The sequence below is a fragment of the Thunnus thynnus genome, unplaced genomic scaffold, assembly GCF_963924715.1.
Source record: "Thunnus thynnus unplaced genomic scaffold, fThuThy2.1 SCAFFOLD_41, whole genome shotgun sequence".
Classification (NCBI taxonomy): domain Eukaryota; kingdom Metazoa; phylum Chordata; class Actinopteri; order Scombriformes; family Scombridae; genus Thunnus; species Thunnus thynnus.
The window spans coordinates 66,786-87,439 of NW_027095882.1; the positions used below are offsets into that span (position 1 = coordinate 66,786).

The 20,654-nt window shown below is 41.0% G+C and overlaps 1 protein-coding gene across 2 annotated transcripts; it reads left to right on the plus strand.

Annotated features, from left to right (window-relative positions):
* The first annotated feature begins 9,063 nt into the window (after positions 1-9,063).
* On the plus strand, positions 9,064-16,915 carry LOC137178739 (uncharacterized). 2 transcript variants are annotated; one of them, XM_067583963.1, is made up of 3 exons: positions 9,064-9,689; positions 9,954-10,104; positions 15,516-16,915. In XM_067583963.1, exons 1-3 carry the CDS (start codon positions 9,546-9,548, stop codon positions 16,109-16,111), a joined length of 891 nt encoding a protein of 296 aa, XP_067440064.1. In that variant the 5' UTR covers positions 9,064-9,545; the 3' UTR covers positions 16,112-16,915. The 2 variants fall into 2 exon arrangements, 1 of the variants encoding a protein (XP_067440064.1); XR_010927187.1 differs by lacking the exon at positions 15,516-16,915 and adding an exon at positions 10,657-10,926 and having other exon boundaries at positions 9,099-9,689.
* Positions 16,916-20,654: the final 3,739 nt, after the last annotated feature.

The following is a 20,654-nucleotide window of genomic DNA, read 5'->3' on the forward strand; positions in this document are numbered from 1 at the left end:
ACAAATTAATTTCCTAATTTTCATCAAGTCTATTTTTAGGAAAGTAAAGACTTTTAACCCACATGACCTGGTGAAAGTTTGATTGACATGTGTACTGTCAGGTGTGTAGAGACAATAAGTAACTGCAGCTGGACACAGAAAAATACTCATATATTTGAATGGAGAGTGTGAGTGAACCCACACCTTTTTGAACATTTACTGCTTCCACATAGTTTTAGATACAAACTTCATTTGAACTTTAAATGAGTCACGAGACTTTGACCTACAAATCTTGAATTTACATGTTTTTTCTATCTTTTATTGTTTTTGAGATATTAGAGTGTGAGTTTTAAAGTCTTTTCTTGCTCCTCCTGTGATTTTATAATGAGTGTGTATTGCGGAATGTTTCACAGCACTGAGGGAGTGACATCACCAGGAGCAGTTGGAGAGGAGGATTTTAGAGTACGCTTCTTGTGAAATATCCTCATAAATCCCATGACTTTGGCCAAATCTTACATTAAAAATCAAATTTTTTGGTAGGACATTTTGTTGAGAATCCATTGATACAGGTTTGAAAGTGGTCAGACTTATAGTTTAGACGTCAGAAGCCTCAGTTTGACACAAAGTTCATGCCCATAGATTGCCTCCCCATTGGTTTACATTGTAAGGGTGATGTGGCACTGCAACTTTCAGGGCCGTTCCAGTTATTACAGTTTCTGACAACTTTTTTTCAGCATAGTGTCATAAGTCACCTATTAAAGTTTGAAGCCGATACCATTAACACTCTTGGAGGAGATAACGTTTGTTTAAGGGCCAAAACTGGGGCAAAGTCTTATTTTGAAAGGCTAATTGCGGACTTCCTGTTGGATTTAGGTCAGGGGTGTCAGTGTATGATTTGTAGGTCTTGATGAGACAAATAGTAATAGTTAAAGGGCTCCATAGGTACTTCAAACATCTTCAAACATCAGTATTATTTATATTAGGAATGCAATCAAAAGTTGTAGAAGTACTTTCAAGCAACAGTGACGGCAAGAGGATGGGAAACTGAGAAATACTATTTTTGACCCAAAAGCACACTCACAGACTCAAAACGCAGGATCATTATGAAAAGAATTTACTTTGTCAGCAGGCAAAACACAGGACACCAACAGGTTAAACAGGTAAAGAGTTAATAATAACAATAATAATAATGATAACGATAATGTATTTATTTGTTTATATAGAACTTTTAAAAACAAATGTCACAAAGTGCTTCACATAACAATAAAAAGTTAAGGCAGTTAAGGTAGGCAGGAAAAAACTAGCATAGACTCAGGCATAACAAAAAGCCTGCAACGCTGTGACTAGAAGACATAATGCACACTGTAGCAAATGACTAGGGTACTGTGCAGGTCTACAGTATAAACTCTTTGGATAATGAGGTCATGAAGATCATGTCTGCAGGCAGGTGCAAGGTCAGGTGAATGGAAAAAGTAGTGGGCAGGAGAATAGCGGGGTCTGGAATGATGGAAAATGTTAGTGAACAGTCAATCAAATGTTGATAACTAACAAAGTATTGAAAGACAGCTCTTTATAAAAATGGTTTCATTCATATATATATATATATATATATATATATATATATATATACATTAATGAAAAACAAGCACACTCATGGCTGAATTATGGTACTTCTAATACAGGCCACGGTAAAGGCTTTGGCAAAGTGAGGAGACTATTGGCAGAGGCAGTGAGAGGTTGACCATGGCCAATTAGAGGAAAGGTGAGAGAACAGTCATTTTGTGGAAGTAAGAATTTGAAGAGTAAATAAACCAATTGACCAATCTATGAAGATGTTTTGATTGTTTTTAAAAAGGTAAAGATAACTTTTCTACTTTGGTTTTGAAGTGAGACAGAGGAGATCTTCATGGCAGTCAGAAATGAAATCCTTTAAATTTCAGATAACAGGCTGGGTTGTGGCAAATCATTAACATTACCATTTTCACAAATAGAGTAAAGGTTTCACAGATCAGAAACTGTGTTTTATTGATTCTCTGGAGTCTCCATGATAATCAAGTCTAGGTTTGACAAGTCTAAGTATAGTGGTTTTTGATCTGGATCTGGTCTAATGTGGTCTGGATGCAAAAAAGGATCAAAACCGCCCTTTTCTGCATTTTCACAAATAGAGTAAAGGTTTCACAAATCTGAAACTGTGTTTAAATGATTCTCTGGAGTCTCCATGTTAATCTAGTCCAGATTTGACAGGTCTAAGTATAGTGGTTTCTGATCTGGATCTGGTCTAATGTGGTCTAGATGGGAGAAAATCAGTGAAATTGCCCCTTTTTGCATTTTCACAAATAGAGTAAAGGGTTTGAGATCATTAAGACAAAATATTACAGTAAAAATGAATAAAACTCAGGATTATGATACCCTTTGACATCTCCTGTCATACTGGAGTATTAGTTTGTTGAGACTTTTTAATACTGAGCTGATAAGACCACAGCAAATAGGTAGAGATAGCAGTAAGACTGAAATGCAGTTTACCATGAGTAAGGGTATAAAAAATATGCTACAGTTGAAATGCTCAAAATTTAGGACAATTTCACTCTACTGATCATTCTCATTTCTTCTTCCCCGTATTTGTTCAATTTTTCACTTCATGAATTAGCTCGAAAATGACTGAATAACGCCATCTACAGGCGTTGTACCACTTTTAAGGTGGACTGGAAATTCCAATCAGAAGCTATGAATCGGAAGCCGACTTCAGCCTCGTCATGTCACATCTTCATATTTTTTCCAGTTGAGTTGTCAAACAGTTGTAGTTTATTTCTGTTAGCTCTCGGTTCATTGACTTGAGCTAGCCAGCTTAGCCTAGCATCGTGTGGCGCAGCATTTAATTGATGACTTTTACTACGACTCACTGATTCGGGAGTTCCCGTGTGTCACTCGGCAGGTTTCAGTGAGCAGCCTCTCACACACACACACCTCTACGAGCTTACAACAAAGTACAGGCTGTTAGTGTTACATTTTAAAAACATTATATGGTGTTTTTACTGTTTTAGCTGTGTTATATTTTTACCGTTCCCCCTCAACAGTGTCACTCAGCGTCTGAGTAGCGTCCATTGTGTAGTTTGCCTACGGTGCTGCAGACCTGCCCTCTGATTGGCTGAGGCACTTCTGTGTTGTTAACTCTTTGTGACCCGGGTTACATTATTCTTACACAGTGGTGAGAGGAAATAAACCACAAAATAAGCAGCAGTTTGCAGGTTAAAGGTAGGACCATGTGACTGTCAACCTCCAATGAAGTCTCAGTCTACAGTGAGCTGGTAGTCTCCTCCCACTATCAGGTGTTTCTATGTAAGAGGTGCATTGGATGTGAGTGAGACTTTTAACTGTAAATAAGGCATCTGAAATTAATCACAGAATATTTCTCCCTCCTCTTTGGTGGCCCTCTAGTTGCTGGCGCCCTATGTGACCTATCTCAACTATGCCCTGAACATTGAAGGTTTGTCTTACCATAATCATTCCTCCTGTTCATACTGGCCATTTAAAGCCTCCCTCTGCGCAAAAATATATTTAAACATTTATCTGAAGCTCATATGAGGCTTCAGCCATCCAAATTGTGAAATAAAGTAGATATCTTTCAACGTTTTTAGTGCCAAAGTCCCTCTTTATTGCTATACTTCCATGTTAAATATACTTTTTCTTTATGTATCCACCAAAAAACCCTGAAAACAATAGTATGTCAGGATTTTTAGAGAAGGAAAACAACAGAGACAACAGTAAAATGTCTGGTATTGGAATATAAATGTCGCTTACTTTTATTGTAATTTTGGATGTTTGTGAATCTGAACAGGCAGGTGTGATTTCCGCCATTTGTTGCAATATAAATGGTAAATAATACAATGTAACATATCAAACCAGTGGCAAATAATGAAATTGATCAACAGTGGCAGAAAAGTAGAAATATAACCTACTGCTATACTTTAATAAAAAAGTGCATATACACCCAAATTCCAGCAAGCTGTTTAGACTATTGTATGCAAATAAAAATGAACAAATAAAGACATTTAGGCTGGATGTTCTTCGATACAGTCACATGTAACTGGCTGTCTTAAATGACTGATATAAACTGTCTCATGATCTGTCAATGATTACTGATCCTGGTCTTGAGGATGGGGCTATTCAGCATGTAAATCAAGGTGGTGAACATGCAAGTAATGAAGTTACTGCCTGTTTGAGGGTGAGAAACACAATAATCAAGCCATTGCCACAGGCAGTGATGAAACCACCTCATTGTCGACTGACAGCACACAGCTCATGAGGTGACGGACTGAGGACGAAGCCCACAGCTGGTAAATGATCAGTAGGGTTAGACTTAACCTTTACATGGTTTTCAGATCAAATTGATTCATTTCAAAATTTTACTAAAAGAAAAATGATACAAGGAAACAATTTTTCAACCTGAAACTTCATGGCCTTGGCTTATGTTCTGTGAAGTAAAAGAAAAACATCATTGAGTACACATGCTACACTCCCCCACACATTTATGTCCTTCATATGAAGTTCAGCTCAATTTTACCCATATACACACAGACACTCAGAAACATGTACTCACACACACACAGAGAGAGAGATAGAGGAGATAGAGGAGCCCCACAGCACACATATATGTCAAAAAATGGCCAGATTGAATGGTCTTCATCCCCAATGAGAGAGCCCCCCTGCTCAACATGATTTATGCCACACAAGTCTTTTACTTTTAACAGACTATGTTACACCGTCTAAACTATGTTAGACCATCTAAACAGCACCCTGCAAACAGAAAGGATCAGATAAGGAACCCCTCATCTCCTGCATGGTCACTGAACCAGACCACTGACCCAGACCACCTTTGATCCTGCAAGCAACAAGCTTCAAGCAAGCAAGACCCATTGACACCGCAGTGTGAGCTGATTGTACGACTTGGATAAACATCACCCCACCACTCGCTGGCATAAACTCACCTCTAGGAACACACACACACACACACACACACACACACAAATGTAGCACATGACCTGGATCCCTGCTGTTTGCAGCCAGATAAAGGAAAACAAAGAACTGTAAAAGACATGGACTTCCAAATGTAGTCTTAGATTTTGTCTAAGGAAAATTAATATTGTATGTTAGTATATATGTGTGTCACCCAATGTGTTTTATTGTTTTTATATTTGTTTTTATTCCACTTCCTTTAAGCCAATAAATATACCACTAACATAATTCAATCATCTTTGATAACACTAACATCATGTTTAGTACCATTCTGCTTATTTCTCTCTCTAAATGCTAAAGCTACTATCAAAATGCAATTGTTATAAATCATGCAATTGTTAAATTGTAAATACTTAGATTAAAAGAATAACAGCCTTCAGGAGCTGAACACACCTCCCCATGGACAGGTGGCAGGCTGAAAATTTGAAATAATCTCTTATCTGAGAATTCGTGCTTTTTGCTTTTTTACTTATCTTCCATGGCTTTTTGCCATGCTGGTTGAAGACTAGCTGTTTGCTAGTCTGAGGATGTGATCCTGAAAAATAGGGGCTGAAACCTCAAAATCTAGTTAAGGATCAAGACTAGGAGAGCATAAACTAGGAGCTGTCTTCCAATGAGAACTTTTCAAATCTGGACTGGGCAACTTACTGATCATCACAAGATCCAGATTCCAGCTTCTCACCCCAGCACATTGAACTCCATTCTCCGTGAGAAGCCACTCAAGGGAGCAAGGAAGTATTCCTACAAAACCTTCATCAACTTGCTTAAACCCTGGTGAGCGCATCATAGCACAGAGACAGCACTGGTGAAAGTCACAAATGACCTCCTAACTGCATCGGACAAAGGATTTGTCTCTATACTTGTCCTGTTAGATCTTAGTGCTGCATCTGACACCACTGACCATCACATCCTATTACAGAGACTGGAACATTTAATTGGCATTAAAGGAACTGCATTAACCTGGTTTAAGTCCTATTTATCAGACCGATTTCAGTTTGTACATGTTAATGATGAATCCTCCATGAAGGCAAAAGTTAGACACGGAGTTCCACAAGGTTCTGTACTTGGACCAATTCTATTCACCTTGTATATGCTTCCTTTAGGTAATATTATTAGGAAACACTCCATAAATTTTCATTGTTATGCAGATGATACCCAATTATATTTATCAGTGAAGCCAGATGAACCTAATCAGTTAAACAAACTCCAAACATGCCTTAACGACATATAGACCTGGATGACCTGCAATTTTCTACTAAAAACTCAGATAAAACTGAAGTTATTGTGCTTGGCCCTAAACACCTTAGAAACACATTATCTAATGATAAAGCTACTCTGGATGGCATTACCCTGGCCTCCAGCACCACCGTAAGGAATCTGGGAGTTATCTTTGATCAGGATATGTCCTTTAACTCCCACATAAATCACATCTCAAGGACTGCCTTTTTTCACTTACGTAATATCACAAAAATCACATCCTGTCCATAAAAGATGCAGAAAAACTAGTTCACACATTTGTTACTTCTAGGCTGGATTATTGCAATTCCTTATTATCAGGCTGCTCTAACAAGTCTCTAAAGACTCTCCAGCTGGTCCAGAATGCAGCTGCACGTGTTCTGACTAAAACTAGAAAAAGAGATCACATTTCTCCCATTTTAGCTTCGCTGCATTGGCTTCCTGTAAAATCTAGAATAGAATTTAAAATCCTTCTCCTAACTTACAAAGCCCTTAATGGTCAGGCACCATCATATCTTGAAGAGCTCATAATACCGTATTATCCCACTAGAACACTGCGCTCCCAGTATGCAGCTTACTGGTGGTCCCTACAGTCTTTAAAAGTAGAATGGGAGGCAGAGCCTTCAGCTGTCAGGCTCCTCTTCTATGGAACCATCTACCGGATTCAGTCCGGGGTGCAGACACCCTCTCTATGTTTAAGAGTAGGCTTAAAACTTTCCTTTTTGATAAAGCTTATAGTTAGGGCCGACCAGGCTCGCCTTGGATCAGCCCTTAGTTATGCTGCTATAGGCCTAGACTGCTGGGGGACTTCCCATGATGCACTGAGCTCCTCTCTCCTCCTCCTCCTCTCCATCTGTATGCATTCATGTAACATCAATGCATGTCACTAACTTTGCTTCTTCCCCGGAGTTTTTTGTGCTTTCTCATCTCACAGAAAAACCTGACTCCCGGGCCAAACCTTCGCGGTCCTTCACAGTCCTGATGGCATCCTTCCCTGGCTGTTGCTGCTCGTGCTTGTTGTTGTTGTTGTTGTTGTTGTTGTTGTTGTGATTGTTTTTCTTCTGTCCCCCTCCCCCTTTCCCTCTCTCTTTCTCTCTCTCAACCCAACCGGTCAAAGCAGATGGCCGCCCACCAAGAGCCGGGTTCTGCTTGAGGTTTCTACCCGTTAAAGGGGAGTTTTTCCTTACCGCTGTCGCCAAGTGCTGCTCATGGGGGAATTGTTGGGTCTCTGTAAATTAAAGAGTACGGTCTTGACCTGCTCTATGTGAAAAGTGCCTTGAGATGACTTATGTTGTGATATGGCGCTATATAAATAAAAATTGATTGATTGATTGATTGATTGAATCAGGGGATATCATTAAAACATTTTTTCTACTTCTTCACCCTATCTGTTATGAGATTTTACTGTTTTAGATCCTTGAAATGTTAAATATTTGATGTCTGTTATTGTTCATGAAATCGTTATATTCCTGGAGCTTTTAATGATGGTACAGTTTTTTGGTATATCTAAGAAGACCATATATGGAAGAAACAGGAAGTGTGTCAGGTGCCTTACCTGCTGATTGCTAATCAGGAGCCACCTGTGGCAGGTGAGTTGATATATAGGGTGAAAAAGTCTGTCGGTTGTTGCCCTGAGAAAGGTCGGTAGAGCTGAAACATTGGTCCCTGAAACAAATAATATCTTATGAAAAGATGGCTGCTATAGTTCATCATTGCATCAATGATCGGTGTGAATACTACTGCAACGTATGTCACATGACTGCCACAGCCATCCAGGCAAATCTGTAAAATGTACACACTGAAAGCATATATGATCATAGCACAGTTATGAGGTGCACAAACACTCTCCAACATACAGGGTTACACCATGTAGCTGTGTGAAATCCTGTGAAAAATGTTGTAGGCTATAACTCATTCCTCAGAGACACACATCCAAAGGGGTACGTCTATTTGAAGGGGAGGTATCAGCACTGTGGAGAAGTCCAGATTATATATATATATCTATGGCAGGAGAATATACTCTCCGATTACAGGCTTCTCTATAATATTGTAAAAATATACTGTATGAACAGCAATATGGGTTTAGATCTAATAGGGAAACTTGGAGCTTGTGGAGGAAATATCACCTGCAATAGAAAATAAGGAATATGCAGTGGGAGTATTCATGGATCTCAAAAAGCATTTGATACAGTTGACCAGGACTTATTATCCAAGAAATCAACAAATACTGAAGGTTACTTGTGGGGTTCCCCTGGGCTCAGTGTTAGGACCATTGTTGTTTATTTTGTACATAAATAGTATATTTAAGGTTTCCAAAATATTTAACTATATTTGCAGATGATACACATTTATTTTGTCACAGTAATAATTTGGAACAACTTTTGGATACAGTGGAAAAAGAACTGGAAATGCTAAAGAGTGAAACACTTAAACTAACTAACACTTATTTAACTTTATAATATTTGAGAAGTGATCAACTAACTCATACAGGAAACCCATGATGAATGATGTAGAATAGGAAGAGTGAAATTAAATTTGTTGGAGTAATATTGGATAATAAATTATGATTGAAGCCACATAAATTATATCAAAGCTAAAAGTCAATTTCAATACTATATAAAGATCCTCTAAATAAAGTTTTGTTATACACCTTATGCTGTTCCTTCATAGTCCAACATATAACTTACTGTGTGTGTGTGTATATCTCAAATGTAGCTCAGTCTAAAAAAAAGTTTTCATTTTAGACAAATATGTAAATAAATAAAGATCAATAAATCATTTTTAAATGTTTAAAAAGTATTCTATTCAAACCAGTTAAGTTTAATGTTTAATACAGTTCATAGTGAATTAAAAACAGGCAGATGAATAAATCTTTGTCATTGTGTTGGTGAAGTTCATGCAGTTCAAGTAGTTTGTTTGCTGTTCACATGAGAGCAGCGTGTTTATGTCACAACCTAGTCCCAGAGGACATAAAGTTGTCCATCTTAACATGTTGTTGATTTGATTGGTTGTTACCAACCTGTCAGCCAATTGTAAAGGTGGAGGGGCGGGATGTAGAGGAGACCCCGCAGAGTAAAGCCACGGGCTGGTCAGACGACGAACAGGAGCTGTGTGAAGGTTGTTTACGCTGTTGAAGACATGGACGTATAAAGAAATGACTTGTCTCTCTATCAGAATTTGATCCATTTGGTCCGATCACATTTCAAAAGCCTAGAGGAGCCGCACGATTGAATTGTTTCATCCCCATTCAAGTTAGCCGGAGGCCTAAACCGGAAGTAGTCGACTCGGCCGGCGACCGTTACTAGTGCGCATGCTCTATGGGCCGCATGAACGGGGCCCCGCCGCCGACGCTGTATCCAATTCTCTTTGTACATCCATGGATGAAGACTGTTTATGTTCGTTGTGTTGATGGATGCAGAGTTTTACCGACGGGTAACGGACATAATAGCCACATGCAGAAGGTAAATAACCTCTGTGTATGTATTTTTTGTATCGCTTCATCACGACGTAGTGCGTGTAAAAGGTAGATGCTAATCGCGATTAGCGCGTTAGCGCGCTAGTTATATTAGCACATATTTCACCGTAGTAGCAGCTAATGTTACTGTTTGTTGCTAGTATGTGTTAATGTCAATTAGTTAAAAGCTCAAAATGCACTCGGCATGAGAAGTAAAGGAGCTTTAGGACGAGTTAAGTGACTGAGAACAACTGTCATGTACGTCTAATAGACTGAGGACCAGGAAACAGTCCTTGGACTCTATGGACGAGTTGATGTCTCCCGCTCAGTTTTCACTTCGTCTGGACTTGTCGCCCGCCAGCCTGTAACCTCACTCATCATTCCTCTCGTCATGCATCGCCCATGTTTCAACTCAGGGATTTGTGAGTAACTATTAACCAGTGCACCTGCTATTTTATTTTGTAGCTTGCATTTGCTAGTGCAGCGGCCATTTGTTTCAGGTCACTACGCTCCGAGCAACGACTCAGACCTGCAACGTTTGGTTCTGGTTTTAAAGGACACTGTTTTATTTTGGTTGCTGTGTGTGTGTGTGTGTGTGTGTGTGTGTGTGTGTGTGTGTGTGTGTGTGCCCTTAAATTAGGAGCTCCGTTATTGGTAAATAAGATAAAGAGAGGTCATAACTTCTGAGAAAGGTAGGAAAGCAAAAGGGAAATACATTTAAGTTTTGTGTAATAGTTTTATTTTATTAATTGGTTTAAATATTGGTTTTATTAAAGGGGACGTATTATCCTTTTCCATATTTTTATTTATATATATATATTATGCGTGTATTTGTGTGTCGGATGTTCATGTTAAAACTGGCCAACGTTTCAAATAACGAGGTAAACGTATGTCACAGTAATCCCTGTGAGCAGAAAGCAGCAGCTTCAGACTGCTCTGAACGCTGTTTCTAACTTGTTTTTTTCTACTTTCAGCCCAAGCTGACGTCAGTTCGTGACGGATTTCGTTATATGGACATCTGCTACATGCACAGCACACAAGTTTGTGTAAACAAAACCACATAGAGAACCAAGAAACCCACTTTTTATTAAATTTAAAGGCTCTAAAATTTAAAGATTAGGTTGAATTTAAAACGGTTCAAATCATGTACAAAGTTAAAAATCAATTGTTACCTAAAAGTATCCAAAAGTTGTTTCAAATGAGAGAAAGTCAACATGACTTGTGCAATAAATGATAAGTGAGGACTAATGTAAAATATCATTGTATTACAGTCAAAGGAGTTAATTTATGGAACAGCTGCAGTGAGGAACTGAAAACATGTAGAACATTTAGTAAGTTTAAATGAACATTTAAAAATAGCATATTAAACAAATATGACATGACAATCAGAAAGAGACTGGCATAGAAGGACAGGGGAAGTTGTTATTGGTTTGTTTTTTTTGTCTTAATATCTTGTGATCATTTTAACCCAAAACATGAGTACTAACAGCAACCATGAAAAGCTTTATATACCAAAATAAAGCCCTTCATCTGCTGATTTCAGGGAGCCTGAACACGTTATTTGGCCCTATAGTATTTGTGAAGCAGCTTGAACTAATATGTCTGTTTCTCATGTTCCTGCAGTGCTATAAAACTGATATAACCTTTGACCTCTGTGTATCACCCAAATTTAACTTCACACAAAGTGCACATAAAACAATCATCACAGCTGTGTCTTTTGACCAAAAGTGACCAGAGTGTGATATGTATTACAGCTTTTGAGTTAGCTGAGCTATCTAGTCCAATTAAGGCATTTTTCATTATTGGGCCCTTGGTGTTTACGAGGGAGTTGTGCACTAAGCCGCCATCCAAATGTTATTATAATAAGACAAGCTATACTTCAACATACTCATTCTGGTTTGTTTGGCTGTAAAATGAAAGTTTAAACAGTATATTAATGACATTTATTAACACATCTTACCAGAGACCTGAGACAGCTATCAATAGAACAACATTTTGGGGGGGAAATGAATCATGATGGTTAGCTTACTTTGAGTGCAGCTGGTTCAAGTCATTGGAGGCATTATAGATTGGCCTCCCCGTGGTGGAGATGAAGAACCATTCATCTTCCTCTGCGTCATCCCTCTTGTGCGTCTTGGAGTTCAGGAGTTGTGGCTGCACCCGTGTGAAATACATGTCAACCCGCTGTCGGCAGAGGAAAAATAGAAATAAAGATTAAATTCTGCTCTTGAACAAGTTCTGACAGATTCTCTCAGGAAATTTGATGAACTCCTCTTCCTGTGACAGGTCAAACGTGGCCACTTGTTGTGCAGCATTCTTGTGCTCCTCTACACTAATAATGGTGTTGCCTGACTTGTTCGTCTTTCTGACAATCCACTCCTGCACCTGCACAAAACAAGGATATTACATTGATTAGTAAGGATAATGGCAAAAAATATCAGAGGACATTTACTAATAATCACATAAAGGACTCTGAAGTTCCTTTGGTGCCACTTACGTCTAGCTCCAAGAGGAAACCCGGCCACCAGAACTGTTTTTATCTCAGGATAGAGATGTTTTACCGCCTTTTTGAACTTCTCATACTTCTCGACCTTCCTTTCCTCCACATCCAACAGCGTGCATTCTGTTTTTTCAAACAGATAGTCACGTCAAGAATCAAGGCAGTGCGATCCCGGATCATGATGAGGTCCAGTACTCCCGTAACACTGTCTCCAGACACAAGTCTTTTTTCCCTCATCACATGCCAGCACATGTCTTATTCCTCCTTTTTAAGGTCGTCACATATTTTGTTTTGCTGGGGATTTCCTTTTGAGCTTTACATAGTCCCCAATAATATGCTGCATGGTCTCTTTTTCTTGTTCACAGAGTCTGCACGGTTGTGACTCCTTGGGCCCCCTTCCTCTCGACAGCAGTGAGAGGTTAGGGAGTGTGTTGGTACGGAGTTGCAGTGCCGTGATTAGTTCGGATTGTTTCAGCCGATGCTTCTCTGGGTCCCGGGTCCAGCTGTTGGAGATTTTGTCATTCCTGAACACAACAGTGCCCAAGCCCTGCCTCACCAATTTGCTCCAGTTGTCAAACACCCTCTCTCTCTCCAGGCTGACGTGTTTACCCCGCTTGTGTCGATTTGCCCTAGGTCCAGCTGACTTGTTTTCTCGGGCTTTGGGAGGGAGGCTCTGGAGATTGTTTTGGTGCACTGGTCGGTTGAGTTGTACAGAGACATCATTCTCTTGAGCTGGATTGCTGAGATGTGTGCAGCCATTTTCGTGATGAAAAGTCCCCCATCCACACACCTGCTGTACAGCAGGCCGTCGGTGGTGAAAGGCTCCAGATGGAGTCATTTCTTCACCTGTGTGCCAATGTCCCTGTCACATTCGTCCAGCGCCGTTTGAGAGGCCGAGCCGTGGTCTGCGACGTACACCACCCGTGGAATGGCGTACGTTCTCAAAAGCTTGACCTTCTGAGATGGTTTCAGGGGGACCTTGGATATCTTGTCCATCAAATCTTTTATTGTTTTCTGAGTGGGGTTTCAGGATCCTTTTCCAGGGAACTTTTGAGAGAGTTCCGAGTGGGTCAGGGTGTAAGACCCGCCACTCTTGACTGCGATCTAAGTGATGACAAGCGATCAAGCCAAGTGACTCCTCTGACTGACTGTGATAGGACAGGTCGCCTGCTGTCATAGAAGGAAAGATGTGGTCCACCCCGAGACGGGAGCATGCTCGTCAGCCGACGGCATGTGTTGCTGGAGTAGGGGCGGCTCCAGGCAGCACGGACATGGCGAGTGGAGTAGTAGTCAGGAGCAGGCTACTACTCAAGAGAAGGAAGGAGGAGAGCCCAGCTGGGACTCCTACCAGGAGAAAGGTACCACCTGGAGCGAGGAGAGCTCTCTTCCCGGCTGTGAGGAGAGCGGGAATGATCTTCCTTAGCACGGAGAAGGGATGGAAGCCCAAGCGGGCTAACACTGAACCCCACACCCAGCCTCTCCAACATGTGGAGAAGTGGATCCAGTACCAGATTGAAGTGCAGTGGAGACATCGGATCGCCCTGTTTCACGCCCCCACCCTGATCCCGATCTTTCTGATGTCGCCTTTAGCAATTTTTACTGTCGAGTAGCAATTCCTGTAGGAGTCCTTGATGAGACCTTTGATCAACTCATCCACTCCACGTCTCTCAAGCACCTCGGCAATATGCTTGTGGGAGACGGTGTCGAAGGCCTTGGTCAGATCAATGAACACTACGGCTAGCCGTGTGGCATGTCGCTCAGTGTGAGGTCTTAAAAGTACTTACACACTTACCGCAGATGAAAAGAATCACCCTTGGCTTGTGTGCTTTCCTTAGGTGAGTCTTGGCGGCCCGCACCGAGCCCAGACTAGCGGCGCAGAACCTGCACGTTTGGACTAGCCATGGTACCGTCGCAGGAGCGCGCACAGCAGTCGCCTCCGTAACGCTGAGGGCTGGGGTTGGTCTCTTCCCGTCTCCTGTCGTGGTTGTTCTTAGGAGGGGGACACCTGCATTACTGTTTGACAGGTGTACTGCCCCAGTCAAACCACTGTCCCCGGAGCAGGGACTTTGCTCTGTGGACAGTGGCACACTTGCAACGATTTCATAATTCAGATGAATCGTGTTGCACACAAACATAAAACGGGTGTCCACGCATGTAGTGTGAGGCTCCAAGTCTAACGAGATAATCTGTGTTCATGTCAGACGCTCCTGTGAATTCACAGTAATTTACCTTTTTAGTTTGGCTTTTTGCGAGCTCGCAAACATCACATATGCTGAAACCCCCTGGATCATGAAAGGAAAAACCTTAAAAACATTGAAATGTGGGTCCTCCCTAAGAGCCTTGGACTATCTTTTAGTGTCCTGGAAACTATTTTTTATCATTTTTGATTATATAATGTATATATAGGGTTTTTATGAATTTTGACACAATTTAACTTATTTCCTTGCAAACGGTCACATCAAAAGCACATGCAATGAAAAGAGGAGGCCATACCGTGTGTTTTGAACTGTATTTTGTCTGTTTTTAGTAGATTTGGTGTTTACATTAATTTGTTTGAGTAATATGCCAGCCACTGATCAATGGTTTTTAAAAATGCAGACGGCACAAAACCTGTCAGGGATGGAACACGTTGGTCACTTTGGTGTTTAAAAGACACAGTTGAGAGCTTTGTGTTGGTGTACAACTTGCATCTGTGCAGCAACTTTTAGTGCAATGGAGGTCAAAGGTCAGAGCTTTTTACCAGGCTTACCTGAACATGAAAAACATCATAGCATAATATTTTGGCTTTGTGAACTTGTGTTTACATTCTGAACAAACTGCAAATCCTGAGCTTTAATTTGGCGTATATCCTTCTGGTATGCTTGTAATTTAAAATCAGGACAGGCCTGCACGTTTTTTTATAATTTCCAGTGTTATCCCAAACACACATGCTGCCCAGGATTACCTGAGACATTTCTCCAAATGCTCCGATTGCGTTACTGCCGCAGAGACGCCTGAGGCAGCGTTGTTTTCATCTCCATGAGATGAATCCCAGGATGCTGGACTTTAATGGGGTGTCGGAGCGTCGTTTATGCCACAGTCATAATTCACACACATAACAGGGTAGACTGAAGAGCCCTGGGAACTGAAATTGAATCTGAGCTTTAAAATGTGATATGACTCCAGTAAATCAGATCATGCTAGCCTGAAAGACCAGGTTAAATATGGAGACTAGATCTGACATCTGACCCACCTCTGGAAGCTGATTGAAATCCACCACGCTGAAAGTCTGGTTATTAGCAGCCATGGAAAGACAACACTTAGCTGCTCCTGTCTCCTCCCCCCTCTCCTTAGGGACTCCTCCCTCCTCCTCCAGTCTCCTCATCTCCTCAGCAACTCCTCCCTCCTCCTCCTCCCATCTCTTCAGCTCCTCCATCCTCCTCCTCCTCCCATCTCTTCAGCTCCTCCTCCCTCCATCCTCCCTCCTCCTCCCATCTCTTCAGCTCCTCCTCCCTCCATCCTCCCATCTCTTCAGCTCCTCCTCCCTCCATCCTCCTCCTCCTCCCATCTCTTCAGCTCCTCCTCCCTCCTCCTCCCATCTCTTCAGCTCCTCCTCCCTCCTCCTCCTCCCATCTCTTCAGCTCCTCCTCCCTCCATCCTCCCTCCTCCTCCCATCTCTTCAGCTCCTCCTCCCTCCTCCTCCCATCTCTTCAGCTCCTCCATCCTCCTCCTCCTCCCATCTCTTCAGCTCCTCCTCCCTCCATCCTCCTCCTCCTCCTCCCATCTCTTCAGCTCCTCCTCCCTTCTCCTCCCATCTCCTCAGCAACTCCTCCCTCCAGCCTCCCTCCTCCTCCCATCTCTTCAGCTCCTCCTCCCTCCATCCTCCTTCTCCCCCCATCTCTTCAGCTCCTCCTCCCTCCATCCTCCTCCTCCTCCTCCCGTCTCTTTAGCTGCTCCTCCCTCCTCATCCACCCATCTCTTTAGCGACTTCTCTGGGGAACACCCCCAGCTCCGGGAGTGATGTTCAAACAAGGAAATGTGCATCATGTAGCAGGTGGATGTGACTCCCCTCATTGAGACCTGCTGATAGATGTAACAGCGGAGCAGAAGAGAGAGACTGAGATAGTGATGTAACAGACATGCGTGCTGGTATTCGACATGTTTTTTGGGGGGGGTTTCTTCCCGAATACAAATAATTTTTAAAATATTTATATGAAACAAATTTTAGTTAAAAAAAAAAACACTATACGTGCTTTGCTGACTAAATGATTTGTATTCGGGCACAACCCTAATCTCTACTCTCTTCTGGGCTCATTTCTTTAGGAGCTACTACACAATCTTGTTAAGATGCTCCAGATGCTCACTGACACACAAACAGGATTGTTCCTCCTCCTGCTTTAACTTCTTTATCACCTGGCTGCTATGAAATCTCTCTAAAGTTTGTTTTTCTTTTTGCATAAAGTTTGTAAGCCCATTTTTTATCCAAGGCTTTTTATTATAACCACGTTTATGTTAACATGGTGTTGTTGGACAATGTTTATCATACAATGATAAGTCATATATTTATCATATTTCATATTAATCATATATTGCAAACACAGATAAATAGTCGCTTAATGTTGCACAAATGGAGGTTTTTCTACTGGGCTTGGTGATCAATGGGTATAGCCCTCTTCTATATAATGCATCCAGAAAATCTGATGTTTTATGTTTAGATACATTTAGGAGGTCAATATTAAATAAATCTCCACAGATTGCAGATGTTTTATTTATATTAATTCTTTCAAACTATCTTAAAATGTTTCTACATGTGACCCCGATGTTCTGTATACACAAGTATATTCCTCATCCCTCTTGCTTCAATTCCCATGGTTATGCATTAAATCATCAATTACAGTTGTCATATATTCGACTGGTTTGCATCTCAAGTCACTGTCCACATACTGGGCCACACCCCCTCCCCTGTTGTTGGTTCTATTGATATAAAGAAGCTCAAAACCGTCAATATGGAAATCAATACCTTTTTTTGATTTAACCATGTCTCAGATAAGGCTATTGAATTGAATTTAAGTTTAAATATATTCAAATTTTCATTGATCTTAGTGAAGTTTGCATAAAGACTTCTACAGTTGACACACTGCTGACCGACGTCTGTGTGCAGCCTTCCTTCTTGTTGCTAGCCTTGAGTCAGGTGGTATGTATTGAGACAGTATGTCCCAATGACCCGGCTGATAGCGTGCAATGACCAATTGGACAGCGCGTGCTACCCCGCTGATAGTGCCGATTAGACAAATTCAATCATCTCTCTTAAATCAGAAGTAAGAAGAAACTTTGGAAATAAGTGAAGATCTAAGGCAGGGGAACTGGTATCATTAATATTAATGTGTGCCCTCCAGTCTGTTGGTCAGTTGTACCACCATGGATAATCCCAGAACCTGAAGTCAATCTATGCATACTGAATAATAACAAAAGATAGAAATCAGGAGATATAGTCAAGGAAGTGAAGTCTCATCTGCAACAAGGATGGAGTTCATATTTACAGAATACAGATGGATCAAAGGATCCAGAGAGCGGGAAAGTGGCATTTGGAGTAATTAAGAATTCAAAACAGACATATCAGATGTCAGTATTCACAGCAGACATGTTGACAATATTAATGTGCGCTTTGGTGGATAAAGAACAATAAACCAGACAACTCAGTCATATGTAGTGATTCAGCTGCAGCTTTAACTACAATAAGAGAAATCAAATCCAAGTTCAGACCTGATATATTGGCTGAGATTTATCAAACATTATACAGAAAGAATGACTGTACCAGAACACAGACTATAGTTTATGTCATTTCACTATTCTGTCTGGTTCATGGAGGAAGTTTGTCAAGTGATGTTATTCCTGTCCTATAAATATATTAATGTAGTGATCTATGTAGAAAACTTCAGGTATTTAACAGGTGCTGCACTAAGGCATCAGAGGCCACAAACTTTTAATAATTCCCAAAAATATAAAACACACTGGCATGTGGCATGAATCCCTCAGCGCCCCCGAACCCCCCATTACGTCATTTGGGAATTCCCATTGACATGAGTATGGGATTTCTTTCTTTTTTCAGTCCCTTAGTCTCTCTAACCAGTTGAGACGAGGGTAACTACACAGATTCTTCCGCTTCAGTCTTTCATAACAAAAATATGAAAATTGCCTAAATTTTGTAGTAATGGAAACTGGATTTTTCTTGTTCAAAAACCCATAAAAGGGAAAAAAAACACAGAATTATAGTTTAGGGACAACAGTAAACGGTGAATGGCTGTATTTGTATTTTTAAAATGTTGTTACATACATCAATAACTTTAAAAAGCTCCGTTTTTCATTTTTAGACTTTAGTTTCAGAATAAGGAAATCGATTTGAGACGAAGGTACAAGGATTCTTTCATCCAGTGCAATAATTACTCACTTCAAATGAGGAAGCTGTTCAGACACATGGGCGCAGCTGGAGAAACAGTTTTTACTCTGTGGACTTTACTTATGGAATATTGTACAGTTTTGGACTATATAGCCTAACAAAACATATATCGCTGTCTAAAGGAACATCAATAGCAAACAGTAGAGGGCAGAGATACGCTATTTTAGCATCTAGTCTAATTCAAAGAAGAAAAAGAAAACAGACACTTTGTATCCTCTGCATCACACAAACAGTTATTGCATTTTTGATAAACTCATATTGTATAACCTTGAACATGTAACATCTGTGCTCATTATGTTTGACACTGGATCAGAGTAGGGAGTAGCATCATCCTGGACATGCTACAGTTCTTTTATAATTAGTCTGATAGCTTTGATGACATCCAGCACTGTAACCCCACTCACATTCTGATATGTTTACCAGACTCCTTGTCTATAAAAGGTATGTGCAGTCTGCAATTACCCTCTGTTGTGACTGTATGCTGATCAGGAAAGAGTCCAGACAGGTTTAGTAGAAACCTGGAGCTGCACTGATGAGTCCACCTTAAAGAGAGTTCACTGTTATCACAATAGTGTGTGGAAGAATTATTACTGGGTTATAATATTGTGTGAAGTAAGACTCAGAAAACACGCATAGAAAACGTAGATATTTTCTCTGTTCTGATCACCTTTTTGGGTTTACTAACATTGATTAGTTTTCTGATATTCTTAACGGGTGTACTTTGGAGATTAGTTGAAGACATAACTTAAATCTTTTACTACATTTTTTTTGTCTTTTAATCTGCCAAAATGGGCAGTGTTAACAGTAGAAATCATCAAACAAAGGATAGATATGATAATGTGGACCTGTCCGCTCCAAAAATAAACTACATGAGAGTGAACTATAGTGATTCATCTGTGAAACAAATAAAAATTTGGATTACTGAATCTAGCTTTCCGAGCACAGAAAGTTTCAGTATCAGACAGCTAAATCAGCTGAGAGAAAGACTGCAGGAGAAGGAAAAAGAGACTGAGAATAAAAAAGGCAAAAGTAAGTTCATAACAGATTGGAAAGCTTTTAGTTTATAGATGAAAGAAGCACAAAACAGGGACAGGAGACCACAGGCAGGGATAGGTAGGATCATATCTGTGTCTCAGTGTGTCAAAATGCAGGATTCTGAACTCGACTGGGTGCCGCCCAGGAGACGCATCAACCCGCCACAACAACAAGATGAACAGCAGCCCAAGCTCGTCAGACGCCTTATCCACGGCCAAGAGCACCACCGCCACATAACTCTGACTGTCCTCCATCTCCGGTTCCCCTCATCTACCCTGATACATCTGTTTTACCAGGACAAAGCTGCCTCTCCTTCTCATACCAGGTCTGGTCTGGTATTCAAAGGATCTCAAAATCCATCCATCGTCTCTATGAATCCATTCATCACCCTCCCATCTCCAGTGAGAACTGACACAGAGGGAAACATGCACCGGATCCTGAATCTCCCCATGATGGAGGTAGCAGGTGCAGATGGACATGCGATGTTAATCCACAGACCATGGACTATGGAGGACGTTAAACAGGCAATGACTCACCTTTCATCACCATCAGATGGAGGAATCTGAACTGAGACGGCTCCTGGTGGTAAAGATGGGCAGTAACTGGGCCAAGATCTCAGCAGGATATCCAGAGAGTGATGTGAGACTGGCTGACCCCGATGGCGCATAATGACAGCACAGCCTATAGAGTTCACATCACAGATCTCTGTGAGCGCATCGAAGCAGCTTTCCCTGTGAGTCCGGACATGAGCTAAACATCCTCACGTAAACAAGAAGATGATGAAAATGTTTGCAACTATCTCACTGGTCTGACAGAAGTTCACAACACACACAGCAGCCTGACACCTCCAGCTGACCTGAATAATAATGCTGTTACAGCATGGGAAGCACATTTGAGAAACAGCTTCCTAAATGGACTGAAACCTGATATTTCCAACATGGTGAAACATATATGCATCACCTGGGACTCAGGCAAATTAAGCCTCATGGAAGCACATGCTG

Coding starts and splice junctions, on each gene's coding strand:
- LOC137178739 (XM_067583963.1), top strand. CDS start 9,546: ATGGGCCGCATGAACGGGGCCCCGCCGCCGACGCTGTATCCAATTCTC. Junction 9,690..9,953: donor ATAATAGCCACATGCAGAAG/GTAAATAACCTC, acceptor TACGTCTAATAG/ACTGAGGACCAGGAAACAGT. Junction 10,105..15,515: donor ATGTTTCAACTCAGGGATTT/GTGAGTAACTAT, acceptor CCCTCTCCTTAG/GGACTCCTCCCTCCTCCTCC.